At 45.2% G+C, this 18,788-nt stretch overlaps 1 protein-coding gene across 3 annotated transcripts; it reads right to left on the reverse strand.

The window, feature by feature from the left end:
• Window positions 1-2,338: 2,338 nt before the first annotated feature.
• On the reverse strand, window positions 2,339-18,393 carry LOC128686759 (putative uncharacterized protein ENSP00000383309). Of its 3 annotated transcripts, none has more exons than XM_070082276.1 (4): window positions 18,268-18,393; window positions 16,835-18,139; window positions 14,194-14,397; window positions 2,339-2,733 (listed from the first exon to the last, which is right to left on the reverse strand). In XM_070082276.1, exons 2-4 carry the CDS (start codon window positions 18,110-18,112, stop codon window positions 2,674-2,676), a joined length of 1,542 nt encoding a protein of 513 aa, XP_069938377.1. In that variant the 5' UTR covers window positions 18,113-18,139; window positions 18,268-18,393; the 3' UTR covers window positions 2,339-2,673. The 3 variants fall into 3 exon arrangements, with proteins under 3 accessions (XP_069938377.1, XP_053629771.2, XP_069938376.1); XM_053773796.2 differs by lacking the exon at window positions 2,339-2,733 and adding an exon at window positions 5,452-11,920; XM_070082275.1 differs by lacking the exon at window positions 2,339-2,733 and adding an exon at window positions 5,452-11,920 and having other exon boundaries at window positions 16,835-18,345.
• Between the last annotated feature and the right edge of the window lie 395 nt (window positions 18,394-18,788).

Consider the following 18,788-nt stretch of genomic DNA (forward strand, 5'->3'; position numbering starts at 1 on the left):
TCGGAATGCTGTTCTCAGGTTTGCCAGGCGCCCATATGCTGCAGCAGTTATCTGATTGATGTGTGCTTCCGGAGACATGTTCGGTGTTATACTCACCCCAAGATCTTTCTCCTTGAGTGAGGTTTGCAGTCTTTGGCCACCTAGCCTATACTCTGTCTGTGGTCTTCTGTGCCCTTCCCCTATCTTCATGACTTTGCATTTGGCAGGATTAAATTCGAGAAGCCATTTGCTGGACCAGGTGTCCAGTCTGTCCAGGTCTCTTTGAAGTCCTGCCTGGTCCTCATCAGATTTAATTCTCCTCATTAACTTCACATCATCTGCAAACAGGGACACTTCTGAGTCTAACCCTTCCATCATGTCGTTCACATATACCAAAAATAGCACTGGTCCTAGGACCGACCCCTGTGGGACCCCGCTCGTCACAGGTGCCCACTGTGATACATCATTACGTACCATGACTCGTTGTTGCCTCCCTGTCAGGTATTCTCTGATCCATTGCAGTGCCCTTCCTGTTATATGCGCCTGATGCTCTAGCTTCTGCACTAATCTCTTGTGAGGAACTGTGTCAAAGGCCTTCTTGCAGTTCAAGAAGATGCAATCAACACACCCCTCTCTCTCATGTCTTACTTCTGTTATTTTATCATAAAACTCCAGAAGGTTTGTGACACAGGATTTGCCTTCCGTGAATCCGTGCTGGTTGGCATTTATACTCTTGTTCCGTTCCAGGTGCTCCACCACTCTCCTCCTGATAATCTTCTCCATAATTTTGCATACTATACACGTCAATGCCACAGGTCTATACTTTAGTGCCTCTTTTCTGTCTCCTTTTTTAAAAATGGGAACTACATTTGCCGTCTTCCATACCTCAGGTAGTTGCCCAGTTTCCAGGGACGTGTTGAAGATTGTGGTAAGTGGCACGCACAACATATCTGCTCCCTCTCTAAGGACCCACAGGGAGATGTTGTCCGGTCCCATTGCCTTAGGCTTAGAGGTATCGATGTCTCTTAGCAGTTTCCTCACCTCCTCCTCATCTGTATGTATGTCGTCCAACACTTGTTGGTGTATTCCTTGCTGGTGTCCCCATCTGGTCTGTCCCCCCAGAGTCCTTCCTGTCTCTACTGTAAATACTTCCTTAAATCTCGTGTTGAGCTCCTCACATACCTCTTGATCGTTTCTTGTGAGTTCTCCACCTTCTTTCCTCAGCCTTATCACCTGGTCCTTGACTGTTGTCTTCCTCCTAATGTGGCTATACAGCAGTTTCGGGTCAGATTTGACTTTCGATGCTATGTCGTTTTCATACTGTCGCTGTGTGTGTGTGTGTGTGTGTAAGGTAAGTAGAAGTGACCTTTAATTGCTTTTATGGGAAATAATATGAAATTTGTTCTTATGAAACTCAAGTTCATTTCTGAATGACACTTTCTTATCGACCCCAAAGTATTTTGTCTTATTCTTCTCAATTCTGATCATTTAAAATCAATATATTAATTAATAACTCCAGGTAAGAACAGGAACCATTAGCTTATTTGAACGATTGTTTTACAAAATAACGTTAGGGAACAGTTAGTCAAATCCTTTTCTTTGGCAGTTGCAAATTAATATGTCGAGTGTGAAGCAACACAAGGAGGACTTCCCAAGACCAGAGATTCTGAATAATCTCTCTGAAGATGTAGAAGAATGGTTACCACCAGAGCCAGTCTATGTTTAAGACAATAAAAACCATCCTTACTGATGATACCTTACAACATCTAATCAAGTAGCATCCGAAAACTACCTACGGCAGGACACCACCTCATAATCAGACCAGCTGGCCACCAGCTCCAGGCAGGCGCCTTACAAGCCCAAAGAACTTGCCTCCTGCGCTGAAAAAATGGCAGTAACAAAAAATGTACCTGCCACTAACTCACTGTCATGCGGGTGTGCATCTTGCATATATGTGTGCCTTTGATGGATGGTGTGGTTTACACAGTCATCTGATTATTATACACAACACACACACCTTCATTAATATAAGCCAAAGTGGCTGGGCCACTCACCTTTGTTACCTCTTCTCCTAACCCCCTACCCACCCATCCTTCATATTCCTTCCTTACCTATCCCTCTTCCTTCCCCAACTTACCAAAGCTCTGGTCAAAGCTTCGTCTTCCTGTGTTAGTAACATCCTGGGGATGACATGGCAGCTGGGTTACCTCTGAGGTCCGCTCTCAGCAAGTTTAGTCTAGTTTTTTGACCTACTCTTGTGGCATTCCATGCTCACGTCCTATATAACGAGTGTTAGGTTTCCCACGGTTTGGTAATTCACTGGTAGAGTATACCGACGGTATGTAAATAATACTTTAAGTTTGTTTAGTATCTTTATTATGCACGTCATACTCATTCTTTGGGTGGTAGTCAAAAGATTACAGAGACGCATAATGCGTCCAGAAACTGGGCCTGAAAATTTTGATAGCTGAGCAAGTTACAGTGGTAATGAAATATTTACATATTTATATTTGGTTATAACCATAATAAGTTATTTATACAGACTTTAATTCAGTCACAAAAATATTACATTGTAGCTTTTATGTGGTTTTGAGTTATTTACAGTAACCAAAGTCAGGGTGTTTTTCCAGAATGTCTGGTAATATGCTACTGTAGTTAAAATACTTCGACATTTCTTGAATTTGTATGAGTGAATTATCTCCGAATTATTTGATTGCAGTCCAACACATAATGACACAAGTTGTGGCAGCCCATCTGGTAAAGTTTACATTTAGTTATTTTTTTTAGATTTTATTTAAAAACATGGCATTACATGAAATAAATATATAAAAAACATGACAGCCTATAGTATTAATACTACCCTACCGTCGTCAAGCAGAACACTACACTCACAACTATGTATGGATACCCCCCCCCTTGCTCCCCTTTCCTATGAACTGTCCCAAATCCTAAATTCAATTCATCAAACCTGTTGGATCCACCCAACAGAATTACATATATATATAAACAAATCTGATAACCTGTACATCCCGATAGGGTATACACACATAGAGGCCGCAGACAGCCTCTTCCATCCCACAGTGACAGCGTACCTCCGACCACAAAGAAATTCGGGACACTATCATGAAATATATATCACCGACATAAGTATTTCCCTAATTACATCTAGGGATCCTATAAAAATTCCCTCTCCCCCCCCCCCGGTGGTTATCCTCTCCTCCCCCTGCTATTCACAGCCTAACAGACATATACTATTATAATAATGGCTATTTGCCCAAAATCCTGAGCACTTAAACATGTACGGACCAACAAAGGCTCACTAACACCACTACAGGTTATGTACCTATAAATCAATAAAAAAAACATTACAGTGCAAAGTACACAAAATAAATATTAAACAATTACATTTAATCAACAGGACATGACATGCAAATATATATTTCCAATACCTCTTCAAGCAATAATTCATTGCAAGCACACATAACAGACATTGATCAAATACGTTTAATAAACATGCTAAATCATGCATGTATATAGTGACAGTACCTCCTCAAGCAATAACGCCAGACACCTTAATTACAAAGTTATATCAGAACATGTCACCGAACACTATTCAAGCTCTCAGGACAAACAGGCCAAAACGTGCAGTTATCTGGTGACTGTGCCACTTCAAGCAATAATGCACATACATGAAATACAAAGTATAACGCATCATCTCTCTTAACACTGTTCAAACTCTCAGGCCAAACAGGCTGAGACATGCAGATCACTAGTGACAAACAGTAATGCCATACACATTAAATATAAAAATATATCACATCATCTCTCTGAACACCGTTCGAAATCTCAGGCCTTACACCATTCAGTGCAAAGCACCCAGAACAAATGAAGCAAGTACATGTAACAAACAGGATAAAACATCCAGATTATAGTGCCAGTACCTCTGCAAGCAAAAATGCCACACACAGTATATACAAAATTATATCAGAGCATCGCCAAACAATAAACGGTAATGCTATATAAGAAGCTTATCACACATATTAATATACCACACTCTAAGCCCACCTTCCCCAAAACCCTTCTAACTCACAATCCCACACACACAAACAGTCAAACCTCTGCGACACACACACCCCAACACGCAAGCCCCCTCCCCCCCGGGGGAGGCCAGCCCGTTCATACCCCTGACAATCTATAAAACCCATAAATCTTTCAATTGGAAATCTCTATAGCCCTCCAGGAAATCCCTCTCCCACCTTCCCCCATATATTTCCCTGTTGCGACACTTTGTCCTATAAAAAGTTGCAGCTAGGGCCATCCTACGTTCCCCCGCCCCTTTATCTCTCATTGCCCACGATTTAAAAACGAAATCAACAACTAAGTAAGCCACCGCCCTTTGAACTTTCACCCCTACCCCACCTACATCTAAATTGAGCGCCCTCAAAACCGACAACCCTCCCCCCCCCACATACTGAATCCCTTTCCCCATCCATTCCCTCACAACCCCTAGGTGTTTGCAAAAGTAGACTACATGAAAAGCCGACTCATCTACCCTACAATCTTGACACATCCCATCCTCCCTTATTCGTCGATTATGTAAAACTACCCCTGATGGCAAAATTCCGTGGAGAAACCTGTACATTACCTCCCTCACACTTGGCCGGATGCAACCCTTTTAACCGACTCCAAATGTCTTCCCATGCGTACATCGGGTATGCCCCTTCCACAGCCACTGCCTCCCTAGGCCATAGCTTCCTCTCTATGGACCCTTTGTAGATGAATGGCTCAGAGAACCGACATGTTGATAAATTAGACTCATGTGCAACTCTAGGGTATCTTTATTGAGGAAACGTTTCGCCACACAGTGGCTTCATCAGTCCATACAAAGGAGAATCTTGAAGAACAGGAGGAGAATGAGGTAATCAGTCCCTCAACCTTGAGTTGATGTGGTCAGTCCATCAATCTTGAATAAAATGCGGCATACGTGCGGAGAAGGAGCTTATAAACCGTAGGCAGGAGAGGTGCAGCAGTCATAGGTGGTGTCACATTAGTTCAATGTGGAAGTAGATCGTGCCCAAGAATTAGGTAAGCGAAGAATTCCTAAGTATTAAGATCCCAAGAAGTTGCAGTGTCTGACAGGTTTGTAGATGAATGGTTCAGAGAACCGACATGTTGATAAATTAGACACATGTGCAACTCTAGGGTATCTTTATTGAGGAAACGTTTCGCCACACAGTGGCTTCATCAGTCCATACAAAGGAGAATCTTGAAGAACAGGAGGAGAATGAGGTAATCAGTCCCTCAACCTTGAGTCGATGTGGTCAGTCCATCAATCCTGCCTACGGTTTATAAGCTCCTTCTCCGCACGTATGCAGCATTCTATTCAAGATTGATGGACTGACCACATCGACTCAAGGTTGAGGGACTGATTACCTCATTCTCCTCCTGTTCTTCAAGATTCTCCTTTGTATGGACTGATGAAGCCACTGTGTGGCGAAACGTTTCCTCAATAAAGATACCCTAGAGTTGCACATGTGTCTAATTTATCTATGGACCCTACCCGCATGTTCTTCGGATCTCTGACGAGCATTAATACACGCAACTATCGTAAGGGGTTCAACTCCTCACAATCTCGCAAATCCCGTCCCCTCCACCATCTTCGAATATCTTCCTACACAATCCTCAGCCCTCCACCCCCCTCCCCACGCACCCGCAGGAACCCATGCTTCACATATACGGTCTTCAGCCTTCGTTCCAAGTGAATTAGCCCCAGCCCCCTCTTGGCCACCGGAAGTGTTACCACCCCCCTTCTTAACCAATTGCATCCCGAACCCCAAATAAAACGGAAAACCCTACCCAACAGTCCCCGAACATCCCCATACACCAAAGGGTACAACGGTGCCACATGCCATATTTTACTAAATAGAAGCACATTGACCACAATGACCCTCTGGTGTAGCGTAAGATGTGTCGGCCACAACCCAGTCAATCTTCCCAGCACTTTATCTACTACACCCTTTGAATTAACCTCTCTTGCCATCTGCGCATCACCCATATACACCACACCACAAATCTTAAGCCGATCCACAACACACCACCCTCCCGCCCATTCCATGCCCCTAATCTCATGAGCTTTGCTTTATCCACATTCACTGCCATACCTGCAGCTGCCCCAAAAACATCCAAGACCCTCCCCAGACCCTCCAATCCCTTTCTCCCACTCACTAGGACTGTCGTGCCATCGACATAACCTATGATACCAGGTCTCCTACCACTTAAATCATCCCTTACCCCCTCCCGTACACACCGTTCCACTGCCCTGTAAAAAGGATTCCGTAAACATGCAAATAGTACTTGTGATAGTGAGCATCCCTTTCTCAATCCCCTGCCCATTTGCACATGCGACCCCACCCTCCCATTAATCTGCACACACATTCCGGCTCCCTGATATAAAGTACGTGCCCATTTCACTATTTCCTCCCCAAACCCCTGCCACCTCATGATTCTCCACAAAGCCTTCCTCTTGACACTATCATACGCCACCCTCCAATCCAGCGCTAATACCCCTCCTTCCCCCTCACACGGACACTCAATAAACCTAATAACCCCATGCCCCTCATACATTGATCTCCCCGGTATCCCATATTGGTCCCATACTATAACAGTTCCAATGACCCTCTTAATATGGTTTCCCAAAATTTTCGCAAAGAGTTTGTAGTCTGCACACATGAGTGATATCATTCAATAATTCCTCACCATGTACTGACTATCACCCTTTGGTACCAAAATTACAATCACTGTCACTTGCAACTCCCCCAACTCACCCCGCTCTTTCATGATATTAAACAATTGCACCAGACAGTCCTTCAATACACCCCAGTGCTGTATATAAAAGTCGGCAGGCAGCCCATCTATCCCCGGCGCCTTACCCTGACTCATACCCATTAATGCCATCCACACCTCCTCCTCAACGATAGTCCCCTGTAACTGTTCCCTGTCGTCCCTGTCAAGCACACACTGCACCCAATCTCCCATCTCCCTTAACTCTCCCTCACTCCCACCAGAACTTCTCATATATGCACTAAGCCAAGCATCAACATACCCCCTATCCCCTCTGTTGTAACCAGCTCTTGCTCCTTCCTATACCTCTCCATGTCCTCGTGGACCCGCAATCCTACCATTTCCATAGCAATGCACCGATGCGCCTGCCCTCGCAGGACACACGCAGACAGCCTATCACCCCTTATCACCTCCTCTAATCCCCCTAAAACCCTTACCTCATCAAACCGTTCATTTTGCAATTCCTTGAGTCTTTCCTTCAATCCCTCTATGTCTGCCACTGGGGCTCCCACCCCCCTTCCTCTCTCATAATACTCCCTTAACTGCCCCTCAAGATACCTAATAAACCCATAAGCCAGCTGGTTCTCATGCCTCCCCTGGCAAACGTAGAATTCTCGAATACTCGTCTTCGCCATTGTATCCCACCAGCTCAACACATCCCCCTTCACGCATGCCCCATCCCACAAACTTTCCCACAAATGTGCAAATAAGACCCTCCCCTTGACATCTTGAAGTAACCGAGCATTCAATTTCGAATACTTCTTATACCTGTTCGGCCATCCCTCCCATCCCAATTCCACCAAAACACCTCTGTGATCTGAAAAAAACATATCCAAGACACTTACTCTCCGAACCACTGCTTTTCTCATTCCGTATAGTCTGTCCAGCCTCGCCGCATACCCCTGCTTCACAAAGGTGTGCTCCACCTCCCATGCCACACCCCCCACATCCACCAACCCATCCCGGTTTACAGCTCCCTCAAAATGCCAGAACAATATCCTGCCCCCCTAGGTTCCACATCCCTACGACGTATCACACAATTCCAGTCACCTCCCACCACAGCTACTGCCGGAAGCGACCTCAGGTGATATACCAACACATCATGCACAAACTCATTCTTTACCCGACTGTCCCCCTCTGCCGGACCATAGACACACACAAAGGATATCTTCTCCCTTCCCCACATCCTATCCACTCGTATAACCCTCCCCTCCCCTCCCTCCTCACAATGATGTACAGTAAACGGGCTAGCCTCCCTCATCAAAATAGCCACTCCTCCTTTCAATCTCGGTGAGTGTGCCGCATATACAGTGTACCCCTCATTCACCAACATACAACCTGGCTTGTGACTGTGTTCCTGTACAAACACAACATCTACACCATACCTAATGAGAAGCTCACGAAACCATGCACTCTTTCTATCATTTCTCAGTCCATTAATATTTATAGTGAGACTCTTGAAGCCATCAAAGGAGGGATGCCTTTATGCACTGCTACACCCCTTTCCCCCTTCCTCCTAATACTTCCTTGGTCCTCATACACCTCTGTGGGACCTTCTTTCGCAGATCCCTTGCCCCTGGACCCACCAGGTCCACACTCCTCCACATCTGCCCAAACCTTTTTACCCAAACGCTGTGCTGGAGTGAGTACATTGTTCATATCCGAGATCACGGCTGCTCTCTTCCATGACCCTTGAGCCTTCCTCCCAGCCTCCACCCGGAAGCCATCCTTGTGCACTTCTGCCACCACAGTACCAATCTGCAAATCAGCATCAACTTGGGCCTCCGACATGCCCCCCCCACACCTCCTGGAACCACTGCAGACTCCAGGGCACCCACAAGCCCCTCAATGGAGACCTCACCTGGGGTTCCTAACAGGTCGTGGGGCACTGTGTCAATGGTGGCCTCCACGTCCCTGTCCTCATCAAGCGACACCTCACCTACGGTCTCCGGTGCCTGCCCGGAAGAGTTCTGCTCCCCCGGAAGTGTTACACACTTTCCCTCCCTCAATTCAGCCTCATCGACTTCCACACTCCAAGCCTTACGCAAAGTAAGCGTCTCAGGCCGTGTCTCCTCCGTCGTCTCCTGTTCCTCCGGTGCCTCCTTATGTTGAGCATCCACCTGTGAACCCTGCCGTTGAACACACTGCCGTTGAACACATAGGCGCCGCACAAGCGACAAGCACGTCGTTGCCTCGCGTAGGTCACCATCACTTGTGTCCTGAAATCGTCAAGGTAAACATAGGAAGGAATGGGATGCCTTAATGTCATTTTCAAAGAGAAACTTTTCTCAGGCATCCCAGCATGTGATCCTTCCTTCCATTTTCCCAATGTCGCCATGTGAACTGTCCCGTACTTCTCAAACACGGCACGCAGGTCCACCTCATCAGCCTCGAAAGGTACGTTCCGGATCTTCACCCACGTGTAGTAGCGGGACACATCATGGAGCTTCGCTGTCACAGCAGGATTTACCGGCACACAAAGATCCTGAAATCTGGCGACCGTGTCTTCATATACACTAGCATTGCGAAGCTTCACAAAGATCCGGTATGCCCCATTCAAAGCCACACCATACAGCTCTTCATTTGCAAAGCCATATGTGTCCCTGATGATGGCAGGCAGTAAAACCTGAGCCGAGTGGGCATACACAGCCCCACGAACCACTTCTTGCCGACAGTATTAACCCGGTGTCTACCCTGCTGCACCATTTTGTGAAAATCAAGTTGTCACCAGCTGACAGCAGGGGGCAGGCTCAGCGCACGTCCACTCGTTCCGAGGGTTGAGTGACGAATCAACATTAGTTATTTATGTCTACAGCAGCTAGTGATGCCAGCCAGAGCCTGGCAGTAGTGACATTCAAAAGTCTGATGATTTTAGTTGATGCACCGTAGACATCAGGCTCCTGCACTGTAGAATGATCATAATGATAGATGGACTGACTGGTGTCTCTCTCCTATTATTGTCCACAAGCTACAAGTTGACAGTCCAAGACTGTAATCTACTCCCCCCTCCAAGGCATATATGCCTTTGCCAATTCATCAGTTCTATCATGTGAGGTCGAATCCGCAGGTGTACTCGGGCTCCATGTCTACCATCCTACCACTCCTGTGTCTGGCTGCAACACAAGCATGCTACAACTGACATTCATGGAGTTAAGAGCATTTATGAACGATACAGAAACAGTTACAATAAATATTGAGGCATTTGATTTCAAGGAGTATAGCAGACAATTAATTTTGAAGGGTAGAAACCCAGTTGTTGATGAGACATCACTCTGCAGGACAACAATGGCACTCCCTGCTGCACCAGTGGATTGGTGAACAGAGCTATCAACCTCCATAAAAAACAAAAAGGCACAATACCGTGACTTGACAATACACAAATAACTTGCACATAGGAGAGAGAGAGAGAGAGAGAGAGAGAGAGAGAGAGAGAAGCTGGCGATAACGTTGGGGTCTGACTTGAACCATATACAAAGTCACACTTTGTAAGCTTGTCTTTCCTATGTGCGGGTTATTTGTGTATCAACCTACATAATTTTTGAAAGAGGGTGCTGTATGACTTAGGCATCAATATAGCTTAAGGAACCATGCTTGGCTTCAAGACGAAGCTTTGGATGTAATTTAAGTTTTCTGAGGGCAATCGAAGGATCATTGTTTGGAAGGAATTTCCCACGGTGCATTGTGGGCTATGGAATTTTACTGAAGAAGCGTTTCGTTCGCCAGGGATTCTATGGATCCCCACAGAGAACAAGACATGGGTATTATTTATAGGCGATGCAGAGACGCTTCCCACGAAATGAATCATGAGGATGCATTATATGAGAGTAAATTGGTCACGGCAGTGGTATCTATAGTACATCCAACAAAATAAGGAGACCCCTGGATGTCACTACCGCCCGGCTCCGGCTGGGACGTAAGTATCTTTGGGAAGTTAAATCACCACCACCAGATGTATACCACAACCTCCGGTAAGGACAGATCTGTAGGAGAGTACACCTGTCTCTACTGAGAAAACAAGCCTACTTGAATGTCAAGTGTTTAGGAGAGTACACTAGTATACTTCGATGTCAAATCTATAGGAGAGTACACTCGTCCCTGAAGTAAGGGCAAGTCTATAAGATAATGCATTTGTCTCTCGACTTAGGGCAGGTCTAATTGGAGAATACACTTATCTCTTCAGTAAGGGCAGGTCTAAAGGGCCTGGAGGTCTGCACGTATCTCTACTACGAGGGCAGGTCTACAGGATAGTGCACTTGTCTCTACTACGAGGGCAGGTCTACAGGATAGTGCACTTGTCTCTACTACGAGGGCAGGTCTACAAGATAGTGCACTTGTCTCTACTACGAGGGCAGGTTTACAGGATAGTGCACTTGTCTCTACTACGAGGGCAGGTCTGCAGGATAGTGCACTTGTCTCTACTACGAGAGCAGGTCTACAGGATAGTGCACTTATCTCTACTACGAGGGCAGGTCTACAAGATAGTGCACTTGTCTTTACTACGAGGGCAGGTCTACAGGATAGTGCACTTGTCTCTACTACGAGGGCAGGTCTACAGGATAGTGCACTTGTCTTTACTACGAGGGCAGGTCTACAGGATAGTGCACTTGTCTCTATTACGAGGGCAGGTCTACAGGATAGTGCACTTGTCTCTACTACGAGGGCAGGTCTACAGGATAGTGCACTTATCTCTACTACGAGGGCAGGTCTACAGGATAGTGCACTTGTCTTTACTACGAGGGCAGGTCTACAGGATAGTGCACTTGTCTCTACTACGAGGGCAGGTCTACAGGATAGTGCACTTGTCTCTACTACGAGGGCAGGTCTACAGGATAGTGCACTTGTCTCTACTACGAGGGCAGGTATCAGGCGCGCAGTTCAAGTGTCGGCAGCTCTTTAAAGGCGAACACTCAAGTTTATTGTTGTTAAGAGCCTCCCTGGCGGCCATCTTGAGTATCTCTGGGATCCCTTCTCCGTTCCTCGAGTTACACTCCAGGTAGGCCACGGCATCCATGTCCCTGGCCACGGCTGCTGCTTCCTCGTATTCCACCACCGTGTCCTGGTTCTGCTGCTTCTGTGTGGCTTTAGCGGCCTCCCGCACCTCCTACACGCAAAAATAACCATGTTTATTGTTTCCATTATTATTCTTGTCATTAAAGAACAAAAAGGTACAATACCCGCACATAGGAGACACTTATGACGACGTTTCGGTCCAACTTGGAGCATTAACTGAAACCTCATGAATCTCTTTCTCCTATGTGCGAGTTATTCGTGTATTATTATTATTATTATTATTATTATTATTATTATTATAATTATTATTATTTATTTATTTACAAAATGTGTGGAAAATTTTTACATAATTTCCTGAATGTAGGACATATAAATGAATAATTTAAAAATTGCGTATTAAAATATGATGCTATTTAGACTCTTTGAAAATTTTTAAGTGAAGGTGGGTATGGAAGAGCTGGAGAGTGACGCGGACGGAGAGACACCATTTGTAATGTGGGAACGCTGGTTGTTGTGGGAAATACTGCTAATAATCCGGCATCTTCCAAGCCAAATTGGGGGTTTCGGCCTGAATTTATAATTAGGAACCCGTGTTAATGTCCCCTGCTGAAGAATTGGGACAGAAAATTTATGGGACCTCAAGAATTGCATGTGGAGGACAGAAAAATAGAGGATTTTAATGAATCCTTCATAACAACACACCTTAGCTAAGTGACGCTTACCCGTAAAGTACAGTAGTTTTTGTGTTGGCCATCGTAAATCCTATCTGCTAGGGTAGTGTTAGGGTGTGTTCCATCACCATTATCTTCCAGTAATTAAATGGTAAGTGTTAATACCAATTATATTTTGTGTACCCAACAAGCCTAATCGTATACAGTCCACACAACTTTAATTACCTGAGTAGCTGGTTTTAATGTTATAATTATTAATTTAACGTCAGGTCTAGCTTTTTGTGAGAGTGGTGAAGAAGTGGGCAGTCGAAGGAGTTACAGTTCAGTGACCTAATGTGACTAAGTCCCATTTACCTCACCCAAATTACTTGCAGGTAATAATTCAGGTAAGTCTTCTGCAGGTGATTTGCTTACATAATAATAATAATAATAATAATAATAATAATAATAATAATTTCACAAAAAATGCATACAACCCGTGTTGGTTATTCAGCGCTAAGTGGAAGGCACTAGAGGCAGAGTTGTAGACTAAAATAGACCGGTGAGGGGTGAGTGGGAAGAGGAAATAAGAGATTAGTGGGAGAAAGAGGAAGGGCTGGAGAGTAAAAAATAGACCAGGACTAAATACAGAAGCGGAGCACTATGTGGCTGAGTTGCAGTGTTCGCAATTTGCGATTTTTGCTCGCAGTGATCAGCCTGCAGCTCAAGTTATAATCGGCGGCAGGACGCATTGGATTGCCGGGGTGAAGCGAGCACCAGAACGACATAAGCCGCTTTTGAAACTCGTAGTAATAACTGTGATGGCATAGCTCTGGCGGCAATGAGGAGTGTGATTGGGTAGAGGATGGTGTTGGTGGGTCCACCCCTGGAGTAAAGCAGGGTTAGAGAGAGGCTGGAAGAGGTTGAGAAGGTCATGATGGCGCCTGAGTGTCCGTGGTTCAATCCCCGGTATGGGCGGAAACAATGGGTGTGTTTCCTTACACCTGTTGTCCCGTTCACCTAGTAAGCAAGTAGGTACCTGGGTGTAAATCGACTGGTGCGGGTCGCATCCTGGGGAACAAGATTGAGGACCGCAATGAAAATAAGACAGATAGTCCCTCGATGATGCACTGCCTCTCTTGGGTTATCCTGGATGGCTAACCCTCCGGAGTTAAAAATCCGAACAAAATCTTCTCTTATTGTCTCGTCGAGAGGTAGGTTGTCCATGAGGCGAGGTAAGTCTTCAGTTGGTCGAATTGCCTGTCGCTGAGTTTCCAGAAGAGGCTGAGAGCTGGGATGCCGACCCTGAGGTGGCGAGACTCACTTGTGAAATCCTGCCACCTCACGTTCAACACCCAGTGCAACGCTTGGTTCTGGATTCACTGCAGTTTTAGGAAATTCGAACTGGCAGTCAGCGAGAGAGAGAGAGAGAGAGAGAGAGAGAGAGAGAGAGAGAGAGAGAGAGAGAGAGAGTGAGTGAGTGAGTGAGTAAGCAGCGTATTTGTGATATGGGGCCGTATGAGGGCTTCGTAGAAGTGTAGTTAGTTGTGTTGCCTAATCGGTTAGCTCATTGTGCACCCCCATGCTCATCCTGCGAACGGTAAGCGTAAAAAACGAAAAAGATTGAAGAGGCCACAATGAACATTGTTACATCACCAGAAAGAAATATTAGTCTTTTTATGATTTATAATTATTTCATATAGAACAAACACACCTTATGGCAGCCAACAAGAATAACTGGAGTGTCCGGGATGTACCAGGCGACTTCCGGCCGCCATCTCTCTCTTGCCAGACGTAATGATGCTGGGGAGGTGACGGAGAAGCAGATCAAGACCACATGTTGACCCAAGTAACTGTAGGCTCCCAGACTACTGTCGTGGCAACTGGCGTAGTAACCTCGACTGCACCAGAGTTTCACCTGTGACGAGGCACAAGCATCAATAACTGTATTCTGTTGTAAAACTGGATACCTAGGTGTGTAAAAATTGGAAGCGCGTCTGTCTCTCGCTCAGCAGACAGAGGATCAAGCCTCCACCACGACTTGCGCTGAATAACCCACACGGGTGTAGCGCCTATCATGAATTATATAAATATTAGTATTATGTACAACTGATGTTTGTTTACATTTGGGCAGCTAAGCTTTGGTAGTAAGAAAGCAGCAAACACTGATAACTTAAAGAGAGACGGACACAAATGTATTAACTTAGGACACCTTTACTGAAACCGTTTTGGTCATAGTACCCTGATCACCTCAAATATGTGCTACCACTGATGAGACAAGACTTCAGGAAGATTTCTGTTTAAGGGAGAATAAGCTATAAACATGAACAGGGAAGAGAGTAATAGTAATAGTGGTGATGGTATTAATATTCTCTGGTAGTGGTAGATACAGAACACCGAAAGTGAAGAAGAGGTTGTTTCACGTGTCAATCCCGGGAAATCATGTTGTAAGATCTTATGTGCCAAGGCTGTGTAAATGATAAAACTGCAAACTTTTTGAAACCTGGTAATAAGGTGACATTGTGGGATGACTCATGAAATCGTAATGACACGATTGCAAACAAACCATACCACGGGCTGGGATAGAACCCGCTATCAGAGTCTCAAAACTCCAGACTGTCGCGTTAGCCACTGGTTCTATCCCCACTCGTGGTATGGTCTGACATTGTGGGATGTTTCAAGGCAACGATGTGGCCTTATATCTGGTTTCCATTAGATATATTCTTCAGTGTTTCAGTGCACGACACATGTTTTACCTGTGTTATTCCTGTTGCAGGTGTATCTTTGTTCATAAATTCTGGTGGACAAGTCCCTCCCGGTCTCCCTCACGTTCTCTTCCATGCAGTGACGTAGGCATACAACACAAAGGCCCTTGTTAGGAGGTACGTATAACTGCCACTACTTCGGCTGAGAACCTCATCAAGTAAAAGTCCTCATCACTCCCGCTTAAGAAGTAGAGTCCACCCCATTCTCTGTGGAGAGTGTAACAGTCTACGTGGAGAAGACTGAGAGGGACTTATTGACTAGAATTTATAAGCACAGATACGCCTGCAGCAGGGATGACACCAGTAACGTATGTCATACACAAAAACACTAAGGAATATATCATGCGATGGAAAGATGCTAAACTGATCTGCGGGGAACCAGAGTTGAGGCAACATCATTGCCTTGAAGCATCACTCATCGCCATCCCCAACACCTTCGCTCAAAAAGTTGGCATTTCCATAACCTTGGCACATGTGATATTACATGCATCCCGGGACTGACACTGATATAACCATAAGATAAACACTTCTCCACTTCTGGTTTTTCTGTATTTGCTGCTATTACTGCAGCTACTTTTCTTCATTAACTTCAAGATTACTCATCAGATTCCTTATCTGCCAAAAACAAGACAGCAGGTTATTTCCTCTTGCTGGTTCTGACAAACTATTTTAATAAGCAGACCTGAACTATTTCAAGTCGCTAGATTAGATTTCTTTTCAAATTACTCCAATCAATTTGGCTAACTTTAAAATCTCCCATAAAAATATACATTTCTGTATCTAGATGCCTTAGCAATTTCATCCCAAAGAAGTTTATCGTGGGTACTATCTAGGTTAGTAGGTCGTAGATCACACACAAGATTAGTGTCTCATGACCTTGGAAAAACTGCAGCCAAATGGATTCAGTGTCTGTCCCTTCCCCAGTTATATCATTAATGATGCAACAGTTAATTTTTTTCCTAAAATGCTTAGCAACTCCGACCTCTTTCCTGTTGACCCTATTAGTGAGGAATAATTTATACCGCCGTATGTGGTATTCGGCAGGCATGTCCCTATTTTTCAGATTGAGCCATTTATCGCTTTTGCAATATTATATATGTTCCTGCACATGCAGTTAGTCTTAGGTCGGTCATTTTATTTCTTAAGAGTTGGCTATTGGTTTAGTAAATGGTAAGGAAGTTTTAGAATGGTCTCTCTCCCCTTTGTCTATGTTTGTAAACCAATATCTAACATATCTTGACAATTTTATTTAGCATATCTCGACAGTTTTATTTAACATATCTTGACAATTTGTGCCCTCTCCGTCCCAAGTATTGTAGCAACCTCTTTCTTACCCACACATTACAGTACCTCTGCTTTTTATCATTTTAAAATCCTACACAATTCGACGTTCGTGTAGCTGATTCGTGTTTACTGTTGCCAAATATTTAATTAGTTCTGCATTTGTTTTTGATTGTTAATATTGGCGTACTTGCTAAGTACGTTAATTGATGCTCTGTAATGCACAGTGTTCTCTGACTCAACTTCCGGTTTCCCTATTACAACACAGGCACAGTCACAGGTTTTATCATGACACACAATACGTCTTACCTGCGTGCCATTCACGCTGAGTGATACTTGCTTATCTTCAGCGTAGGTGTCATTGGAGTAATTTTCGTCAAAGTTGTCGTCGTTGTTAGCATAGAAACTGTCGTCGTCGTCGTCATGTGCATAAGAGTTGTTGCAGACGCCGGAGCAGTCGGTGGTGTCGTAGTTGGTCATGGCGTACAGTAAGTTCATTCTTGCATTCTCTTCCTCGCCCACTATCAGCAGCCTCCTCCACACAGCTCGAGTCTTCTTTGAAGCTCTTTTTCTCTTGCCCGTTTTTGTGGAATACTGTAACTCGGGTCTCGCTGTCGGGAGCTTATGTGCGGCAGTCGTGGCTGGGGCTCTGTATGTCGTAGTTCTCAGGGGTGGGTTCCGTGTCATTGTCGAATAAGCCCTCCGTGTCGTTGTCGTTACCGTGGCTTGCCGTTTTCTGGAGATCGATTGAGCCTTCATTTTCGCTGCTCTGGCTTTCCGTTTTGTCGTTCCTCCTTGGGGCTTTTGTGTCGTGGATGTGGATTTCTGTGGTGCGGTCGTGGATGAGGACGTCTGTGGCGTGGTCGTGGATGAAGAGTTCTGTGACGTGGTCGTGGAAGAAGAGTTATGTGTCGTGGTCGTGGATGAGGACTTCTGTGACGTGGTTGTGGATGAGGACCTCTGTGATGTGATCGTGGATGAAGTTTTCTGTGACGTGGTCGTGGATGAGGACCTCTGTGTCGTTGTCGTGGATGAGGACTTCTGTGACGTGGTTGTGGATGAAGATTTCTGTGGGGTGGTCGTGGATGAGGAATTCTGTGGCGTGATCGTGGATGAGGATTTCTGTGGCGTGGTCGTGGATGAAGCTTTCTGTGGCGTGGTCGTGGATGAAGCTTTCTGTGGTGTGGATGAGGATTTCTTTGTCTTTGTCGTGGCTGAGGATTTCTGTGTCGTGGTCGTGGATGAGGAATTCTGTGGCGTGGTCGTGGATGAGGATTTCTGTGGCGTGGTCGTGGATGAAGCTTTCTGTGGCGTGGTCGTGGATGAAGCTTTCTGTGGTGTGGATGAGGATTTCTGTGTCTTTGTCGTGGCTGAGGATTTCTGTGTCGTGGTCGTCGTTGGAGACTTCAGAGTTGTGGTCGTCGATGGAGACTTCAGGGTTGTGGTCGTCGATGGAGGCGCCTGTGTTTTGGTTGTCGCTGAGGCCTTCTGAGTCATTGTCGCCGAATTATTTTTCTTCGTGTCGGAAGTCGTCATGGCTGCTGACTTCGCTGAAGCTCTGCTTGGACGATACTGGAGTGCTAACATCGTTGAGGAGAGAGCTCACTGTGACCACTGGTTGAAGAAAGAAAGATCTCAATGCTACAAATGGTGAAGCAAGATTTCAGTAATACCAGTAATACACACTAACCAGGAGAGACAGCGCTCATACACTAATTAGGAGAGACAGCGCTGATACTAACCGGAAGAGACAGCGCTGACACTAATCAGAAAAGACTTCACCGCTGACAGTGGTAAACAAGAGACCTCACCGCCGTCACTGGCTGGTAGAGACTGAAGTGAGACATTGTCCATGGGTGATGGTGTGGCTTTATCACTTATATTTTGTTTTTAACATATGATTACCCACCGAGGTCTGAGATAAGGAGATATAACTGATAGTGATCATTAACACCACTAAAATCCACTCTTGCAGTCATCCATGTCAAGATGATCTTTATCAGTATTATTATTGTAGTAATTATTATTAGTATTATTATTATTATTATTATTAGAAGTAGTAGTAGTTGTAGTAGGAGTAGTAGTGTAGTAGCAGTTTTATCGTAATCAGGGAAGGTTCCTAGACGCCAGTGAGAGGGGGCTCTTGATCCAAGGAATTGGATTGACTTTGGTGGTCTCCCATTTCACCACCAGGCACTGTATGACCCATACCGGTTTAGCGCTCTCCCATGAATATGACACCAGACTAGGTTACTAGGTTACT

Source organism: Cherax quadricarinatus, chromosome 7 (assembly GCF_038502225.1).
Source record: "Cherax quadricarinatus isolate ZL_2023a chromosome 7, ASM3850222v1, whole genome shotgun sequence".
In the NCBI taxonomy this organism is placed as follows: Eukaryota; Metazoa; Arthropoda; class Malacostraca; order Decapoda; family Parastacidae; genus Cherax; species Cherax quadricarinatus.

Excerpts from the sequence above, each read along its gene's own strand:
- LOC128686759 (XM_053773796.2), bottom strand. The coding sequence starts at position 18,112 with ATGTTAGCACTCCAGTATCGTCCAAGCAGAGCTTCAGCGAAGTCAGCA. Across the intron at positions 14,398-16,834 it reads TCAGCGTGAATGGCACGCAG|GTGAAACTCTGGTGCAGTCG; the intron begins GTAAGACGTATT and ends GCCTCGTCACAG. Across the intron at positions 11,921-14,193 it reads TTCTTGTTGGCTGCCATAAG|GAGGTGCGGGAGGCCGCTAA; the intron begins GTGTGTTTGTTC and ends TTTTGCGTGTAG.